The 19383-nt window shown below is 47.4% G+C and overlaps 1 protein-coding gene across 1 annotated transcript; it reads left to right on the top strand.

Moving 5' to 3' along the window:
* Positions 1-2309: 2309 nt before the first annotated feature.
* Positions 2310-12604, top strand: LOC119253161 (KRAB domain-containing protein 5-like). The gene is made up of 4 exons (XM_037520801.2): positions 2310-2327; positions 3126-3252; positions 3961-4047; positions 12383-12604. The coding sequence occupies exons 1-4, from the start codon at positions 2310-2312 to the stop codon at positions 12478-12480; spliced, it is 330 nt and encodes a 109-aa protein (XP_037376698.2). The 3' UTR covers positions 12481-12604.
* Positions 12605-19383: the final 6779 nt, after the last annotated feature.

The raw sequence follows: 19383 nt of genomic DNA, 5'->3' as shown, positions 1-19383 counted from the left end.
TGTAACAGATACCAAAGTATATGTTAAAGAGGGGGCTTTATGTTAAAGCCAGGGGCTGAGTCTCTGGCTGTCACCACTGCGGCCTGAGTTCGATCCCCGGCCAGGGAACTACCCTCAGGGCGCAGCAGACCCCTCCTCTCTTCCTGCTGCTCCCCTCAGCTGTGTATCTCAGTGGATCCGCCTGTTCTGCTCCCCACTCTGTCTCTGGTGACTCCTTTCAATCCCCCACACTTCTGGTCTGCACCCCAGTTCTTTGCAAAAATAAGTAAAATATTAAACTGAAATACACCAGTTTTCTTTATATGTGGGAGCTGTATATGGTCTGAAATTTATATAAGTTTATTGTTGATTCGTGATTAATTCATATTATGATTTACCTTTGTGTTGCAAACAGCACTCTCTCCCTGGGCACCTGTACCAACCTGCGTGTGAAAGCTGACCTTGCCTTTGTGCATGTGGTTAAAGTGCTTTCTCCCAGGTTCCTCTCCTATAATCTGAATATTTTTCCTGTTCCTTAGCAGTGATTGTGGGGGTTTAGCCGGGTGTCCCACATACCCATCGCGTTTCCTGTGGCAGTTCCCTTGCTCTGAGCTCGTCATTGCTTAGTGTTTTTTTGGGAAAATGAGTTTCTCGCCTTTGTTCCCTGGAGGTGTTGGCTTTTTTTTTTTAAAAAAAGGTTTATTTATTTATGCATACAAGAACTGGGGTACAGGCCTATCTCTGGTGAATCCTGTCACCCCCCACACCTCTGGAGGTGTTGGCTTTTGAAGATGGAGGTTCTGAGTCCATGGGACCTGGGTCGTGTCACTTTTATCTCATTCCAGGTCATCTCAGACATTGTCTTCTTTATGACTTTTTGTAATTTGTACAAAGGATAACATGAATTATATGTGTATTCTAGTGTCTTAAAATTCAGAAATATAACTCAGTGCCTTTTATATATGAATCAAAGTTTTCAGTAAATGCAAGACTCATATACAAGAATTTATTTTAGTTATTACTATTTTTTATGTTTTTTTGCATAGCATGTGTAACCAAAAAGGTATCATCCATAAATGTATTTATGATTTATGCACCTGAAATATTTCCTAATTCCAATGACAGTGAAAATATCCTGCTCTTTTCGTTTTAACATGTGTAATTTTTTTAAAAAAAATTTGTTTATGCACACAAGAGGTGGGGTACAGGCCAGATGCGCAGGAGGGTGAGAGGACTCACCAGAGACAGAGCGGGGAACAGACTGATGAAATACACTGCTGAGGGGAGCAGTGGACGAGACAGGAAAGGTCTGCTCGCCATATTGGCATCTTCCTGACCCTCCGGAAATCGAACCCGCGCTGCAGAGGCTGCGGACAGCTTCACAGCACTGTGCTCAACCTGCTGCACCACTGGGGAGGCCCAACATGTGTATAATTTTTTTTAAAGACTATTTATTTATACAAGCACTGGGTACAGTCAGAAGTGCGGGAGGGTGAGCGAATTCACCAGAGCCAGAGCAGGGAGCAGAGCAGGCAGAAGGACCGAAGCACACTGCTGAGGGGAGCAGCGGGCGGCAGGAGAGGTCTGCGCGCCATGTGGGACCCTCCTTCGGTGGCCGGGGAGCAGCCAGGGGATCGAAGAGGCGCTGTAGAGGCTGCGGGCAGCTTGGCAACCCCGCGCTCAACCGCTGCGCCACCAGGGAGGCCCACATGTGTATAATTTTTAACGTATAAAATGTAAAATGTATTAGATGCTGTGTAGTCTGTTTCCATCAATCATTTAAGAAACCTGAGCTGTACATTCTTTTAGGTTGCCTTAAAAATTGATCTATGCACTTTACATAACTTATAAATCAGATAAACTGGGTTAAAGCCCAGTCTCTCTAGTTCAGTGGATTTTTAATTTAGTTTATTGTGGAAATGAGGAAGAACAGTGTATTTTTCTCTAAGTTGTTTTGCATTAATTTCCAAAACGTACAATAATATCTAGAAAATGTAGTAAATGTTAAAAGTGCACCTGTGGCCACCCTTGCTGATGTACATTTGTCATGAAGCGATGAGTTCCCACTGCTCCGTGATTTCTTCCCTGTTCTCTTCAGCTTTGCAAGTTAAAAATGTGGCCTTGAAAGTGAGTCCTCAGCATCCTAGGGAGCCTGCCAGGAATGATACTCTACCCCAGACAGAGCCCCCGAAGCAGCACCTGCACTTTAGCATGGTCTCCACCTCGCTGCTTACATGGACACCATATGTTCTCTTCTCGTTCGCCGTGCCTTTCCCATCTGAGAAATTCACACAGCTAACCCCGTGACATAGAAATAGCATCACAAACACATGCCTCTGAAGCCTTTGGTACGTGTTTTCTTCCATAAAATTATAGTAGTGTCACGAATACTCTGTCATCCTTTTTCCTGAGAGTTTTGGAAATATTGGAGAATATTGATGCATTTAAATTACCTTACTGGAGGGGACTCCCTGGTGGCGCAGGGGCTTGGGATGCAAACTGTGAAGCCATCTGCAGCCTCTGCAGCATGAGCTTGATTCCCGGGTGGCCAATGAACAACCCACAGGGTGCAGCAGACCTCTCCTGTCTCGCCCGCTGCTCCCCTCAGCAGTGGATTTCAGGCAATTTGCCTGTTCTGTTCCCCACTCTGTCTCTGGTGAGTCCTTCCACCCCTCCACACCTCTGGCCTACACCCCAGCTCTTGTATGCATAAATAAATCTTTTTTTTTTAATAAAAGGCAGCAGCTATAGTCAGTTTGATTTTATTTTATTATTACTATTTTTTAAAGATTATTTATTTATACAAGCACTGGGTACAGTCGGAAGCGCGGGAGGGTGAGAGAATTCACCAGAGCCAGAGTGGGGAGCAGAGCAGGCAGAAGACTGAAGTACACTGCTGAGGGGAGCAGCGGCCGGCAGGAGAGGTCTGTGCGCCATGTGGGACCCTCGCCCAGTGGCCGGGGAGCAGCCGGGGAGCGAACCGGCGCTGCAGAGGCTGCGGACAGCTTCGCAACCCAGTGCTCAACCGCTGCGCCAGTGGGGAGGCCCCAGAATTGGTTACTTAACTCTCTCTCTTCATAGTGGTTCAAGTTATGAACACCACAGCGGCCCTTTGGCGGACATGTTTTGTTTTCTTTTCTTTCCAGGGATTGTTGACCTTCAGGGACGTGGCCATAGAATTCTCTCAGGAGGAGTGGGAGTGCCTGGACCGGGTGCAGCGGGCCTTGTACTGGGACGTGATGCTAGAGAATCACAGGCACCTGACCTCCTTGGGTGAGGACTGCTTCCCCCCCAGATTTCCTCATCTACCCCCAGTTTTAATCTCATCACTTGTAGAATGATCTTGGGGATTTTGTTTCGCATGACTTAATTTTAGATTACTGTTCAAAATAAATAATTTTGTATAATAAAGTAAAAATCAAAATCAACAAGCAACTATAAACCAGAGACACACTGGGTGGGGAGGAGGGAGTAGGATCAGAACAAGGGGGGTGGGAATTGTATGGGGACTAGAACCAAGATGAAAATGCACATATTGTGCAAAAATGAAAAATGATGTGGAAAATATATAAAATTAGAAAATAATAAAATAAATAATTTTGAATTTCTTCGTGTAAGAAGAAAATCATCACAAGATTTCATTGTGCCCTTAACGTTCTTTTTTCTTTAGGTGATCTGCATTGTTCACTCTAGATGAGTGGGAACTCTAGAAAATCAGTGATACAGAATGCTGTTGCTTTAAACATCTTATGTTTAAATCTTCCACCCCTAATTTTTGGTTCAGTATTCCTGGGAAGTAGAGGTCAGAACCTGCATGTTGAAAATGTTTCCTACGTTATCGAAAGGTGGTTATAGAGGGACTCATTGAGGAAAGTCATTTTCTAGAATATTCTATAATGTTCTCTTTTCTCCATTGACAACAGTACTGAATGAGATCGGAGAATGACCAGCAAGAGTCACGTTCCCTTTTCTGATGAACAGGTTTGACTGTCTCCAAGCCAGACCTGGTCGTCTTTTTGGAGCAGAGGAACGAGCCCTGGGAGGTGAAGAGAAAGGTCACACCCCCAGGTAGGTGGGAGTGAGTGAAGCAGGAGACACAGGGACCAGGTCCAAATTTCAAAGGGGAGTTGACTTTAAAATGTGGTGTGGGGGCCTCCCCTGTGGCGCAGTGGTTGAGCGCTGGGTTGCGAAGCTGCCCGCGACCTCTGCGGCGCCGGTTCGATCCCCAGCTGCTCCGCGGCCACTGGAGGAGGGTCCCACATGGCGCGCAGACCTCTCCTGCCGCCCTCAGCTCCCCTCAGCAGTGTGCTTCGGTCCTTCTGCCTGCTCTGCTCCCCGCTCTGGCTCTGGTGAATTCTCTCACCCTCCCGCGCTTCTGACTGTACCCAGTGCTTGTATAAACAAAACAAACAAACAAATAAATAAATAAAACATGCCTCTATAAAAAAAAATGTGGTGTGGGAAGGTGCACTTCAGTGGGAAGGGTCTTTGAGATGCCAAGGTTTATTTCTTTTGTCATCACAGAGGGACATCCCTGCCCTTTGCTTATCAGGCTCATCTGTGCTGGCTTTGCTTCCCTCTCCCTTGGTCTTCCATCACACTCAGAGGGTCAACTAAGTTCCTCCCTTAGCTGCTAAGAGCCTGTCTGGAACCCCAGTTTCGCCATAGATTTCTGGGACCTGCGACAATCTGCATGTTTTTGAGGACATTATGTTAAGTTCTCATTTTATCTCCCGCTGGTATTAGTGAGGGGAGTGGTGGAGATACTGCACTTGCATCAGAAATGCCAGGAACAGCAGAGGCTAACGGGACATTTTATAAATCACAATCTCATGGATGTTTCAAATGTGACCCTTCAGAAATTCAAAGTTGTTCATTTCATCAGAGCACAAAGCACCTCCTTAAACATTAGAAAGCATGATCGTGTATCGCACTTTAACGTTTCCATTTAGAAACTACAATTAGAACCCTTATAAACTACAGTTAGGAAATAAAAGTCAGTTTGTCAGAATGACACGACTATAAAATAGTCTGATTTATGTACCTATTGTGTCATGCACTTATATAAAAAAGTGGTTCAGAGGAACTTGGAACATTGTGCAGCCTGTAGTGGTAAATTCTGACATACGGCCTCATCACCTGGCAACCTCGCTGTGGACGCATCTGTAGACGGGCGGAGACGCAGATGCTTTTGTCAAGTAGCCTTGCGTCACAGTAGTTCATAGGCCTGGAGATGTCCCATCGCTAGAAGCATTTTTATCTCTAGGGGTCAGTTCCATCCTTCACACGGTTGACTCATCTTGCCCATTTTCCCGCCCTCACGGTCTGAGAGCTCATTGTTGCTTTATGCAGTTGGTGTGTCGTGTCTGTCCTGTCAGCACAGGCATGAAGACAGCGTGGCCGTCTTTCTCCACTCGGCTCATGTCACGAAGTGCAGGGACCGCAGGCCCACCCTGTTGGTGCCCTGCCGCAGACCAGCACAGCAGTAGACGATGAGGCCGTCTCAGGGTTGAGAGACTGCGCAGGGTGGTCAGGGATTCGGTTAAAGAAATGACAAACAGACACACTTCAAGAAAGTGTAAATCTGAGTGCACTTTATTTTAGTCAGTGGTCAGTATATATATGTTTTTTCTAAAGGCATAGGATCGGTGAACATCAAAGAAATCAGCTTGCTCATAGGTTTAGCTATCATTGACAGGGCAGTAATTTATGTCCAAAATACATCTGGACCTAGCTGCATTCCTAAGTAGACAGGCTATTAACTCTTTCTTATATTCTTGCTGTACTAACTACTACTACTACTACTTATGTTTATTCATAATTAATTGTCATAGGTGAATTTATATTATAATGCAGTTAATATCAAAGGTACTAAAGTCAAGCACATAATAGAAAGATTATTAAACTAATAATTATATTATAACACAGTGTTTAGTAATGTTTCATTTGCATTAGCCTAATTATTAAATTACGTATGTTTTTTAATTAGCAATCAATGACCAGAAAAAGGAAAGATTTTAGAGAGACGGTTGTAGCAGAATAAAGTTTGTGGGCCTTGAGAAAGCGAGATAAGGTTCCAGGTGGTCAGCATTTCTTTTAATCATCTCTGTGGCGGCTTCTGGTGGTCGTTATCTCTTGGCAGGCATTTGGCTTCTCTGCATCTTAGGGAGTTTGCTGTTCCCCCCCTGTGCGCATGGTTCCTTGCCCACGCCGGACCTCAGGGACCATGGCAACAGCCATTAGCCCTGAGGGTCACTGCAGGGGGAGGTGCAGCAGTGCCCCTTTGGCCCCTTGTGCCTGCGCCTCCCGTCTTCTCCTGCCCGGTCAGTGGAGGGGGGCACATTTCCAGGTCTTGGCTCTTGTGAGAGTCATGGGGAGCGCTGGGTGGGGCGGGGCGCATCGCCTTGGCCTAGTGTCTTCATGGAGCGGCCACCCGGGAAAAGAGGCCTGGCCTGGCGTACCCGCATCGCCTGGATCTTCTCTTTGGTATTCTAAGGACTCTCTCTGCTGCTTCTGACGATGGCCCCCCAGTGTACGTTCCCACAGCACGTGCAAGGATCCCTTCTCCTCGTCCCAGCACTGGCGCCCTCCGCTCCTGTGGAGCGGCCCCTCTAAGGGCCTGAGGCGAGCACTCACCGCTGCTGTGATTTTCAGCCCCCTGTGGTGAGAGCCATGGCTGCTGGCTGTCGTCTGTCTGCTCCTGGGCAGAGCCTGCTGGGGTCGTTGGGTTTTTCGTTGTTGAGTTCTGTGAGTTTGGGGTTTTTATTGGGGTGTTGTTGACAGCACCGTGTATGATTCAGAAGCCCCCGTTTATGCCTCTCAGATGTGCGCCACACACCAGCCCACACCCAAGGCGTCCACAGCCGCCTCTGTAGTCAGCGCGGCCCCCCACACTCGGTTCCCCGTCCTCCTCCCCCCGGGCAGCCTCCCTCCAGGTGGGTTCGCAGGCTTTGCTCCTGGCTTGCTCCGGTCTGACCCTTGTTTTCTGTTGGCATGTAAGAGAAACCATGGCTGCGTTCTTTCTCCTTCCTAGTTGGCTTAGCATTTTCCTCTCCAGCACCACCTGTAGTTGCAAATGGCAAGACTTGTCCTTTCTACCTCCGAGGAGTATTGCCTTGTTTATGTGTCCCGCAGCTCTTCTGCACTCAGCTGTCCCCGGCATTGAGTTGTTTCCGTCACTTGGCTCTTACAAGTAGTGCTGCGGTGGGCACCGCCCTGTATATGTCCCTTCACAGTCGTGTTTTTCTATGATTTGGGTAGAGTGGAGTGGACTTGCTGGATGGTGTCATTGATCTGCTTTTAATATTTTGAGAACCTCCATGGGGGGGTTGTCCATCGGGACATTCCCAGTAGTGCACAACAGCTACTTTTTCTCCGTATCCTTGCCATCATTTGTTTTTTGTTTTTTAGTTTTTTTGATTTGGGCCATTCTCACTGAGTAAGGTGGTGTCTCATTGTGGTTTTTTTTTTTGAACATTTATTTATTTATGCATACAAGAACTGGGGTGCAGGCCAGAGGTACAGGGGTGAGAGGATTCACCAGAGACAGAGCGGGGAGCAGAACAGGCAGATGGACTGAAACACACTGCTGAGGGGAGCAGCGGGAAGATAGGAGAGGTCTGCTGCGCTGTGTGGATCAGCTCCCTGGCTGGGGATCGCACTCATGCCGCGGAGGCTGCGGACAGCTTCTCAGTGCTGTGCTCAACCAGGGAGGCCCTCACTGTGGTTTTGATCTGCACTTCCTGATGAGAGATGGTGTTGAACATTTGTTTTTTTTTTCATGTGCCTATTGTCCACACGTGTGTCTTCTTTGAAGAAAAGCTTCTATTTAGTTTTTCTACCTATTCTTTCATTTGGTTATTTGTTTTGTTTCCGTAGATCGAAGGAGCTCTTTTAGATCTTGGATATCAGCCCCTTATCGGCTGTATGGTGCGCAAGTATTTTCTCCTGTTTGCAGGATGTCTTGGTGTTTCTATGATCAGTAGAATGCCTTTCCTTTCTCCAGTGTCTGCTGCTGCCTGCTCCTTTGTCATTTATGATATAGGTGTGACTTTACTTCGGGGCTTTCAGTTCTGAAAGGTCGTGTGCCTTTTTATCCCAGTAGCAAACTGTTTTTGATTATTGTAGCTTTGTAGTATGTTTATAGTCTGGGAGTGTGATGCTGACGTTCTTCCTCTTTTTGCCATAATTCTTTTGGCCATTCGTAGTCTTTGGTGGCTCCATGTGAACCTCACCACTGTGTGTGATCTGCAGGTTTCTTCTCCCACTCACTTGGATGTCTGTTCCGGTTTTTTTTTTTTTAATTTTTTTTTTTTAATAGAGGCATGTTTATTTATTTATTTATTTGTTTGTTTGTTTTGTTTATACATGCACTGGGTACAGTCAGAAGCGCGGGAGGGTGAAAGAATTCACCAGAGCCAGAGTAGGGAGCAGAGCAGGCAGAAGGACCGAAGCACACTGCTGAGGGGAGCAGCGGGCGGCAGGAGAGGTCTGCGCGCCATGTGGGACCCTCCTCCGGTGGCCGGGGAGCAGCCAGGGATCGAACCGGTGCCACAGAGGCCGCGGGCAGCTTTGCAACCCAGCGCTCTACCGCTGCGCCACCTGGGAGGCCCTGTCTGTTCTGTTTTAATGATGGTTGTTTTCCCCCCTGTGCAGAAGTGGTTTGGCTGGATGCAGTCCTATCCGTCATGTGTCGTTTTTCTTTTCCTTCCTTGCTGTTGGAGTTGAATTTCCAAAGACATATCTAAGGCCGTGGATGCCCAGGAGTGTGTCACCTGCCCCCTCTCCTATGTCTCTGATGGTGTCAGGACTCGATTCAAGTCTTTAATCTGTTTGGAATTAATTTCTATTTATAGATTGTGGCCTAGTTTTATTCTTTGTATTGTTGTCCGTGTGTTTTCCCTTCATCATTCATCTTCTGACACCCTTTACTGAAGAGATTCAACTTGCTGCTCCTGGCTCTTTTATAAATTAGTCGTTGTCAGTTTGTAGTATAGTCGAGGTGCACAGTACATTCATTATGTTGTTTTTTTTCAGGATTGTTTAGGCTCTTCAGGCTCTTTTGTAGTTCTCAATGTAATATTCTGAGGGATTTTGACAGGGAATGCATTGAGCGTATATTGATTAAGATGATGTATTCATCTTTGCACTGTTAACCATCCATAGCATAGAATACATTTACATTTCTTTGTGTCTTCAGAAATTCAACACAATTCAAATCATTTTTTAAAAAGATTTATTTATGTATGCGTATAAGAGCCGGGGTACAGGCCAGAGGTGTGGGGGGTGAGAGAACTCCCCAGAGACAGAGTGGGGAGCAGAACAGGCAGATGGAGTGAAAACAGTGCTGAGGGGAGCAGCGGGCATGACAGGAGAGGTCTGCTGCACCATGAGGGACCCTCGCTGGCCCGCCAGGATCGACCCGGCGCTGCAGAGGCTGCGGACAGCTTCATAGGTTGTGTCTTAACCCCTTGTGCCACCAGAGAGGCCCCTGTGTCTTCTGTTTGTTTCAACAGTATATTGTACAGGATTTTCAATTCCTTGGTATTTAACTCATTTTGATTGTAATGGGATTATTTCCCCCTGATTTTTCTTCGTTCTAGTTTGTTCATTGTCCACGGAAATGCAACGAACTTCTGTTTGAATGAATTTGGAGCCTGTCACTCTAATGTATCCACCTATCATTTCTAAGAACTTTTTACTGGCGTCTTTGGAATTTTCTCTGTATATTGTCATGTTATCTAAAAATTGATAGTTTTACTTTTCCTCTCCAGTTTGGATCTCTCTTATTTTCTTTGTTTTTTAGTTGCTGTGTGTTGAATTTCCAGCAACTAGGACATTCAGCACTATGTTCAGTCATAGTGTTGAGAGTGGACATACTGTTTTATTCCTGATCTTTTCCGCTTTTCAGCACTGAGTATGACAGTTGCTGTGGGTTTGTCAAATATAGTCTGTAGTATGTTGAAATTTGTTTGCTCTGTGCAAATTATTTGAGGGTCTTTATCATAAAAGGGTGTTGAATCTTATCAAATGTTTTTTCTGTGTCTCTTTCACATCCTTTTTTTTTGTTGATGTAGTGTACAGTGTTTATTGCTTTGGATGTGTTGAGCCATCCTGGCAGCCCTGGAATACATCCATGTGATTGTGGAGTTTGTGGGTCTTCCATGCCTGCATCTGCACACAGTCATCTCTGTGTTTTAACTTCCTGAGTTGGGCTATGTCAAACTTGCCTGTGACTTTAGATTCAAAATTCTACAATTGGCTTCCCCAGTGGTGCAGCAGGTTGAACACTGTGCTGCGAAGCTGTCCGCAGCCTCTGCAACACGAGTTCGATCCCCAGCCAGGGAGTAGCAGACCTCTCCTGTCTTGCCTGCTGCTCCCCTCAGTAGTGTATTTCAGCGGATCCGCCTATTCTGTTCCCCACTCTGTCTCTGGTGAAGCCTCACGCCCTCCGCATGTCTAGCCTGTGCCCCAGCTCTTGTAGAGTTGGGGTACAGGCCAGAGGTATGGGGGGTGAGAGGCTTCACGAGAGACAGAGTGGGGAACAGAACAGGCAGATGTATGGAAATACACTGCTGAGGGGAGCAGCAGGCAAGACAGGAGAGGTCTGCTGCGCCATGTGGGTTGCTCCCTGGCCGCCGGGGGATTGAACTTGTGCTGCAGAGGCTGCAGATTGCTTCATAGTGCAGTGCTTAACCCCTGGTACCATCAGGGAGGCCCAATAAATACATCTTAAAAAAATTTTATAATTGCCTGGTCATGTTCGTATCAGTTATGTCAGAAGTGAATTATTAAAATATTTATTTTATATATTGTTGATTTTCACCATATTTTTCAACTTCCATGTTATTTTATTTAGAAATGTCAGCCTCTGCCTGTCCTCTAGTGGTCAGGTTTCAGTCTTTAACTGTGAATGTGTGAGTGTGTGTGTGCATGCATGTGTCTGTGTGCGTGTGTGTGTAAATGTTAGTGTTTTTCTCTGGGAGGCCAACTCCATCATAGGTTTTTGTTTCTCTTCTGTATAACTTCAGATATGATTTGCTTGTTTTTATTGTGTAATTGTCCTACTTAACCCTACTTTAATAGAGGTAGTGAAAGTGTGAGTCTTTGCCTTTGTCCCCATCTAAGAGAAACTGATTTTCACGGTTGAATATGATGAGCTTTTCATATGTGACCTTCATTATGTTGACTTTTCTTTGCATTCCATAGGTGTTGAGTGTTTTCATTAATAAAGAATGTTGAATTTTTTTAGCGTTTGTTCATTATTTGAGATCATCATGTGCTTTCACCTGTATTATTTAATGCAATGTATTATAATGATTTTCTTTTTCTTTTCTTTTTAAAGATTTATTTATTTATGCATACAAGAACTGGGGTACAGGCCAGAGGGTGGTAAGAGGATTCACCAGAGACAGAGTAGGGAGCAGAACAGGCAGACTGACTAAAGTACAGTGCTGAGGGGAGCAGCGGGTGATTCAGGAAGGGTCTGCTGCGCCATGTGGGTAGCTCCTTGGCCGGGAGTCGAACTTGGGCTTCAGAGGCTGTGGACAACTTTATAAGTTGTGTCTTAACCCCTTGCACCATCAGGGAGGCCCCATAATGATTTTCTTAAAATAGTTTAATTTCAGAAATAATTTCTACTTTGTCGTTTTGTGTTAACCCTTAAATTTGCTATTGAATCCGTTTTCTTGTCTTTGTAGAGGGGTTTTGCATACATATTTCTCACACGTGCTGTCCTGTAGTTTGCTTTTCTAGTAACGTCCTTTGTTATCTTGGGCGTAAAGGCCATGTAGACCTTCTAGAGAAGCATTCAAAAATGTTCCCTCTTTCATGTTTAGAAATACTGGGGGCGATTAGTATAAATTCTCTTTAAAAGATTGGTATTATTATCAAGACAGTCTATCTTTACTTCAGAGGATCTTCTCCTGGATGAGTATTGATTACTTCTGTAGTCTCTAATTGTATTGGTTTTTTTTAAATTAATGTTTCAACCTTGGTAGATTCTGTGTTGTTGGAATTTATCCATTCATTTTAAATGTCCGTTTTAACTGTGAGACAGCCCAACAGTCACATGGAAGAATACTCAGCATTTATCATCAGGGAAATGCAAGTCAAACCGCAGCAAGATACACCTGCCCACACGTGTGGGAATGACCGGTGCACAAAAGACCAGAAACAGCAAGTGTTGGCGAGGATGTGCAGACAGGGAATCCCTCCTTCACTTGGTGGGGATGTAGACTTGTCCAGCCTGAGTGGAAACAGGAAAAATGTCTCTGAGAATAACTAAAAATAGGTCTGCTGTTCTACTGTGGGACCGTCAATTCCAATCCTTGTATCTAAGGAGGCAGAAGCACTAATTGGAAGGGACACAGGCCCTCTGAGTTCACTGCGGCACTTTCCACAGGAGCTGAGTCATGGAAACAGCCTAAGTGCCCGATGACAGACGAGTGGCTTGAGAAGATGTGCTCTTTATATGCAGGGGAATACTACGCAGCTGCTTGAAGTATGACATCATGCCATCTGCAGCAACATGGAAGGAGCTAGAGGGTATTATGGTAAGCAAAGTATGTCGGAAGGTGATAAACAAATACCGTATTATTTCACTCGTGGAATAGAGAGAAACAAACAGAACCCAGACGAAACTAAACCAAAGCAAACCCTAGAAATCTGAGTGTAGGACTGCGGCTCCCAGAGTTGGGGGCCAGGGGGGAAGGGGCGGGCTGTGCATGTTTTGGTGGTGGGTGTGGTGTGGTGACGCAGTCTCAAGAGGTGTGACCCTGTCCCCTGACTCTCACACAGTGTTGTAAACCAGTGATGCTGCAATACATTTTTTTTCAAATTAATTTTCCCCAGTTTTTCAGTTATGTTGTTGTTTTTAAAAACCCATTACTAGATTTATAGATGTTTTCCCCAGTATTTTTCTTTTCTGTTGACTGTTTCTACGGTTTCATATTCTGTTTGTTCTGGAACTTACGTTGTTGCTCTATGTGTAGTTTCTTGAGATTTGAAGTTAAGTGTGTTCACTTGAGAATGTTTTTAAATAAGCAGTTACTGCTTGAAGGTTCCCTCTTGGAAGTGGCGTCCCTGTGTCCCATATGTTCTGTCGTATTGTGTGATTCCGTGTCACAGGACCTATTTCCATCTACCTGGGGCCATTTCTGCTCTAGGGAAGTGACCCTGTGGAAGTGTTTAATTCCTATATATTTTGGACTTTTCCTTCTGCCATTAATTTCAAGTTTTTTTTTTTAAAAGACATGTTTATTTTTATACAAGAACGGGGTACAGGCCAGATCGCGGGAGGGTGAGAGGATTCACCAGAGCCAGAGCAGGGAACAGAACAGGCAGTCAGACGAAGTACACTGCTGAGGGGAGCAGCGGGCGGCAGGAGAGGTCTGCACGCCATGTGGGACCCTCGCGGGTAGCCAAGGATCGAACCGGAACTGCAGAGGCTGCGGGCAGCTTCGCAACCCAGTGCTCAACTGCTCGCCACCCAGGAGGCCCTCAAGGTCCTTTTTAATTTTTTCTTTGATGTCATCATGAATGCAGTGGTCGCTCAGTTGCATGTTGTTCCGTTCTTTGTAGAGTGGGGTTCCATGCTCATTGCATAGTTGACTTCTAATTTGATGCCTTTATGGTCGGAGAACATCCTGGTGTGATTTCAGTCTTCATGTGCTTGTTGCTGTTTGTCTTGTGTCCTAGTACGTGACTGATCCTGCAGGATGATCTGTGTGCACCTTGAAAAGTGTGTATTCGGTTTTGGAGGTGCAGTGTCTTACAGATGTTGTCCATCAGGCCCGTGTGTTCTAGAGCTTTACTGAGGGTTATTGTGTTCTTGTTTAGCTTTTGGCTTGTTGATCTGTGCTTTGGTGAGAGTGGTGTGTTCAGGAGGTTGGAGGGGAGATTTTCCCTTCATGGCACATGACTTACAGTTTTGTCTCTTTCTTGACATTTTGTTCAGATTCTCTATATTCGACGTGTAAATGAAACCATCTGATATTTATAATTTTCCTTCTGACCTATTTTGCTTAGCACAATAAGTGAATGCTAAATTTAAGACTTTTTGCAATTATTAGTTTCTGCATTTTATTGCTTAATGTGGTAATTATGTTTAGAAATTATTTGCTTTTAAACTCTTGCATTGTGGGCCTCCCCGGTGGCGCAGCGGTTGAGCACTGGGTTGCGAAGCTGCCCGCAGCCTCTGTGGCGCCGGTTCGATCCCCGGCTGCTCCCCGGCCACTGGAGGAGGGTCCCACATGGCGCGCAGACCTCTCCTGCCGCCCGCTGCTCCCCTCAGCAGTGTACTTCGGTCCTTCTGCCTGCTCTGCTCCCCGCTCTGGCTCTGGTGAATTCTCTCACCCTCCCGCGCTTCTGACTGTACCCAGTGCATGTATAAACAAAACAAACAAACAAATAAATAAATAAATAAAGCATGCCTCTATAAAAAAAAAATAAATAAACTCTTGCATTGTTATTGCATGAAATATATATGTAACATACACACACAGACACACACACACACACATACACACAGAGAAAAGACAACATAGTTTCGAAATCCAGCACCCAAAGTCACCCATTGTCCCGTGGGTGAAAGTCCATCTAAGCAGGATTGGCCCAGAGCAAGGCCCCAACGCCTGTCCCAAGTCTAAAGCACCTTCCAGCGGAGACCCACAGAGAAGCATCAGGAACAACCAGAGTAGTCTGGGAGGGAAAGAGCAAAACCAAGACAAAAACCGACACTGTCCCCTCCCCACGGGCCTCACCCGCATCTGTGTGCCCCAGTCCATGACCAAAAGGCAGGTGCAGTGTCTCCTCGTGTCTCTGGGCTCCATGTGCCTCCTCCAGGCCTCCTTCTGGCTGCATCCTGCTTCCTTCAGTCCTCAGTCTCCTCTGCAGCTGCTTCTCCCTGCTCTGCTCCACCCTCCTTTTGGGTGGGGCAGGAAACCTGGAACCACCCCTTTTCCTGGGTACCCCCCTGTTACAATAACACCTGCATTGTCCTGGGTGGGCAGAGGGTCGGCTGCCCCTTGCTAGGGCAGAGACTACACGGGTGTGTTCCTTTTCTCTTTGGGAGGCCTCCCTCCTTTGTGGAGTGGCCTGTTTGTTGCTGACGTTGCATAACTTGGCAAAACTAGAAAGGGGTCTCGGGTTCCAGGATGGACCCAACATCCCTGTCTTTCCCCTCAGGCCTGTGCTCCACTCCCTAGAGCATCTCATCCTGCTTGGGCCTTAGGCCTTGTGATAAGGCACTCGCCCGAGGGCCTTGATTTCTACACGCCATTAATGGTCATGTTACTTCCCTCTACCCCCACCTCCTTGTGTGAGTCAGGTTCTGGTCTCGGGCACCCCTTTTCCAGGTTTTTCACTCTTGTCCTCCATCAATTCTTCCAAGGTAGGAAACTCAATTTGAGACATGTTTTTAATTGCAGTTTGGCAGGGGTGTGGTTTTTTTTTTTTTTTTTACTCATTCATTCTTCACTGTCGATAACAGGGGTGTACAGCACCGTCAGTCTCTGCAGCTTGGCCTGACTCCAACCCCTAACCACTAAACCACAGAACTCAGGGATGTCAAAGTCTGGGCCACACTGTATTGGACTGCACCATGATGTGCAAAGAGAAACATTGTATGTGGAGCCCAGAGCCTTCATTTTTCTCATAATGTATTTTGATAGCAGCTGCTTTATTTTTTTTTTAATTTTTTTTTAATAGAGGCATGTTTTATTTATTTATTTATTTGTTTGTTTGTTTGTTTTTGTTTATACATGCACTGGGTACAGTCAGAAGCGCGGGAGGGTGAGAGAATTCACCAGAGCCAGAGCGGGGAGCAGAGCAGGCAGAAGGACCGAAGCACACTGCTGAGGGGAGCAGCGGGCGGCAGGAGGGGTCTGCGCGCCATGTGGGACCCTCCTCTGGTGACCGGGGAGCAGCCGGGGATCGAACCGGCGCCGCAGAGGCCGCGGGCAGCTTCGCAACCCAGCGCTCAACCGCTGCGCCACCGGGGAGGCCCGATAGCAGCTGCTTTTTTTAAAAAAAATTTATTTATGCATACAAGAGCTGGGGCACAGGCCAGAGATGTGGGTGTGTGTGTGAGGACTCACCAGAGAGAGAGTGGGGAACAGAACAGGCAGACCGAGTGAAGTACATTGCTGAGGGGAGCAGTGGGTGAGTCAGGAGAGGTCTGCTGCACCGTGTGGGATGCTCCCTGGCCGGCCGGGTGATGGAACTCTTGCAGCAGTCTGCGGATCGCTTCATAGTGCGGTGCTTAACCCCCCGTGCCACCAAGGAGGCGCAATAACAGCTGCTTTTTAATGTTTGCAATAGGATCCATTTCAAGATCTGCAGGTAAATGACATTTAGTTGTGATTTATTTTATTTTGTTTAATTTTTACAGATTGATTTACTTATGAATACAATAGCTGGGGTGCAGGCCAGAGGTGTGGGGGTGGGGTCAGGGGATTCACCAGAGACAGAGCCGGGAACAGAACAGGTGAACTGAGGGGAGCAACTGGGAGACAGGAGAGGTCTGTGGCGTCCTGTGGGTCACCTTCCTGGCTGGGGATGGAACTGGGGCTCCAGAGGCTACGGATGGCTTCACAGTGCGGTGCTTAACTCCTGCACCCCAGGATGGCCCCTAGTCATGCTGTTATGTCAGCTTCAGGTAAGGGGATTTTTAAGAATGATTTAAAAAAAAATCTTTCCCAGAAAATCCAGCAACCTTGGTTGCCGTTTCGGGACTGCGAGGGCTCCCTGCCGGTCCTGGGCCTCCCTCCCCGCGGGCCTGTGCGTTTCCGTCCCACGGGCTGCAGTGCAGTTTGGGGAACGGGGTTTCTACTTTCCTGGGGCCCATCCCCCTCCACCCCAGGTCCAGCAGGCAGGAGGCCGGGCCGCGTCCAGTCTCCCGGGTGCAGGCTCTGACCAGCGGGCTGTGTGGGCCTGGGGCTCTGCTTTTCTCTCCGGGTCTGGGGCGCTGCCCCTGCCGGGCCTGGGCCCACGTCTGAGGGCTGAGGCGTCACTTCCCTGTCGCGCAGCTGAGGTGGCTGTTCAGAGCCTGGAAGGGCCTTTCACACCTGGAAACTGCCTCAGGAGGCGACTTTTTTTTTTAAAGATTTATTTATGCATATAAGAACTGGGGCACAGACCAGTGGTATGGGGGGTGAAGATTACTACAGACAGAGCGGGAAACAGAACAGGCAGATTGACTGAAGTCCACTGCTGAGAGGAGCCGCTGGCGAGTCAGGAGGGGTCTGCAACGCCTTGTGGGTAGCTTCCTGGCTGCCTGGGCATCAAACACAGGCTGCAGATGCTGCAGATCGCTTCATAGGTTGCTTCTTAACCCCTTGTGCCACCAGGGAGGCCCATGAGCCGATTTTAGACCCATGAGCCAATGTAGAGGATTCACCAGAGACAGTGGAGAACGGAACAGGCAGAGTGATGAAATACACTGCTGAGGGGAGCAGTGGGCGTGATAGGAGAGGTCTGCCGCAAGATGTGGGACCCTCGCCGGCTGGCCAGGATCGAACCGGTGCTGCAGAGGCTGTGGACAGCTTCACAGCACTGCGTTCAACCGCCTGCACCACCAGGGGAGGCCCTTAAGAGACAGATCTTAATCTGTCTCTTCTGTCCTCACATGCCACGGGACCTTCGTGGACACCCGGCTTGGATGGATACTGAAACCATGAAGGCTGTGCAAGCAGTTTCAGACCCATCCCGCCCCGAGGAGGCTGCTGCGGCCAGTTCCGAGTGTCAGCGAGTGGCGGGCACTGGTGTGATCCCATCATGACACCCTTGTGATTCATGTCCGTACTCTCTTCTTAGGAATATACTTTCTTTGCCTTAGAATACAGGAGACAAACTTGTCAAATGCAAGAGGTCGGGATGCTCATCTTGGGCCGGGGGCGTGGTGGGGGTGGGGTGGGAGGTGCCAAGTGAGACCTGTCCCTGCACCAGTCTGGGGTCCTATCTGCATTCAAGTGCTCTATGTGTGAATAGTATCAGTATCTTTCACATACTGTCTTTTATTCCCGTCTTCATTTTCACTTACCTTTTTTAAAAATAGCACATACACATCTAAGTACTAACCTCTGTATGCACTTAATACAAATACAGCCACGCCCCCCCACCCCTGTCTCAGACTCTAGAGAGTCTGTGGCCTGAGAAGGTCAGAATGAATGACCTCTGACTATGAACGCACTCCTTGTGACACACCATGGGGGCACTGGGATCCCGGATTCTGGTTGGGGTGGGTAGGTGCTCAGGTGAGAGTAGCTTTTAGATTTCCTGTGGGGGAGCCTCTGTTCTGTGTAGCAGGATTGGGGTACACACTGGACAGCGAGCAGGAGCGCCCAGAGACCCATCATTGTGAAAACGAATTGGGAAGAGCAGCTGGGACACTGCTAACTAAACACTAGCTGAAGAATCAGAGATTCAATCACAGAACTTGGGAACACAGGTGCCTTCAGTGTAAATAAATTATGTCTTCTCCCGAGTAGATTTGCACCATAATGTAACCTCGGCTGGCAGACACCCCAGCTGGGGTGCGTGTCCTCTGTGCAGATCAGCTCTGCTGTTCCTTTGTCCTGATACGGCACAAGTGACCCTCATCCATAGTTCCTGTGCATTCCATGGGGGCTCCCTGGCAATACCAGGAATTCCCCACTCAAGCACTGATCGGGGCTGAGGATTGTCACACTCTAGGAGGTGTGACAAATCCATCAGGTTATATTTGGAAAAAAATTATTTTTTGGTTTCCCATTCAATTTAAAAAATGTAGACTCAGGCCTCCCTGGTGGCATAAGGGGTTAAGCATCAGCACTAAGAAGCAATCTGCAGCTACTACAGCATGAGTTTGTTCCCCGACCAGGGAGGTGACCCACATGGCACAGCGGACCTCTCCTGTCTCACCCGCTGCTCCCCTCAGCAGTGGACTTCGTCAGTCTGCCTGCTCTGCTCTCCCCTCTGGCTCTGGTGAATTCTCTCACCTTCCCGCGCTTCTGACTGTACTCAGTGCTTGCATACATAAAGAAATAAATCTTTAAAGAAAAAAAGATCTAAATTATAGCTCAGCAGAAAGGATAAATAAAACAAAAATTTTCTTTTTTTTTTTTTAAAGATTTATTTATTTATTTGTACAAGCACTGGGTACAGTCAGAAGCGCGGGAGGGTGAGAGAATTCACCAGAGCCAGAGCGGGGAGCAGAGCAGGCAGAAGGACCGAAGGACACTGCTGAGGGGAGCAGCGTGAGGCAGGGGAGGTCTGCGCGCCATGTGGGACCCTCCTCCAGTGGCCGGGGAGCAGCCGGGGATCGAACCGGCGCCGCGGAGGCTGCGGGCAGCTTCGCAATCCAGCGCTCAACCGCTGCGCCACTGGGGAGGCCCAACAAAAATTTTCAAACAAAATCGACTCCAA

The sequence above is a fragment of the Talpa occidentalis genome, unplaced genomic scaffold, assembly GCF_014898055.3.
Source record: "Talpa occidentalis isolate TD23 unplaced genomic scaffold, MPIMG_talOcc4v2.1 talOcc4.2, whole genome shotgun sequence".
Lineage (NCBI taxonomy): Eukaryota > Metazoa > Chordata > Mammalia > Eulipotyphla > Talpidae > Talpa > Talpa occidentalis.
Note: the sequence above shows the minus strand (reverse complement) of the source record. Positions and strands in the feature narration are given on the sequence as shown.

Coding starts and splice junctions, on each gene's coding strand:
- LOC119253161 (XM_037520801.2), top strand. Junction 3,253..3,960: donor CAGGCACCTGACCTCCTTGG/GTGAGGACTGCT, acceptor TCTGATGAACAG/GTTTGACTGTCTCCAAGCCA. Junction 4,048..12,382: donor GAGAAAGGTCACACCCCCAG/GTAGGTGGGAGT, acceptor CACTTTCCACAG/GAGCTGAGTCATGGAAACAG.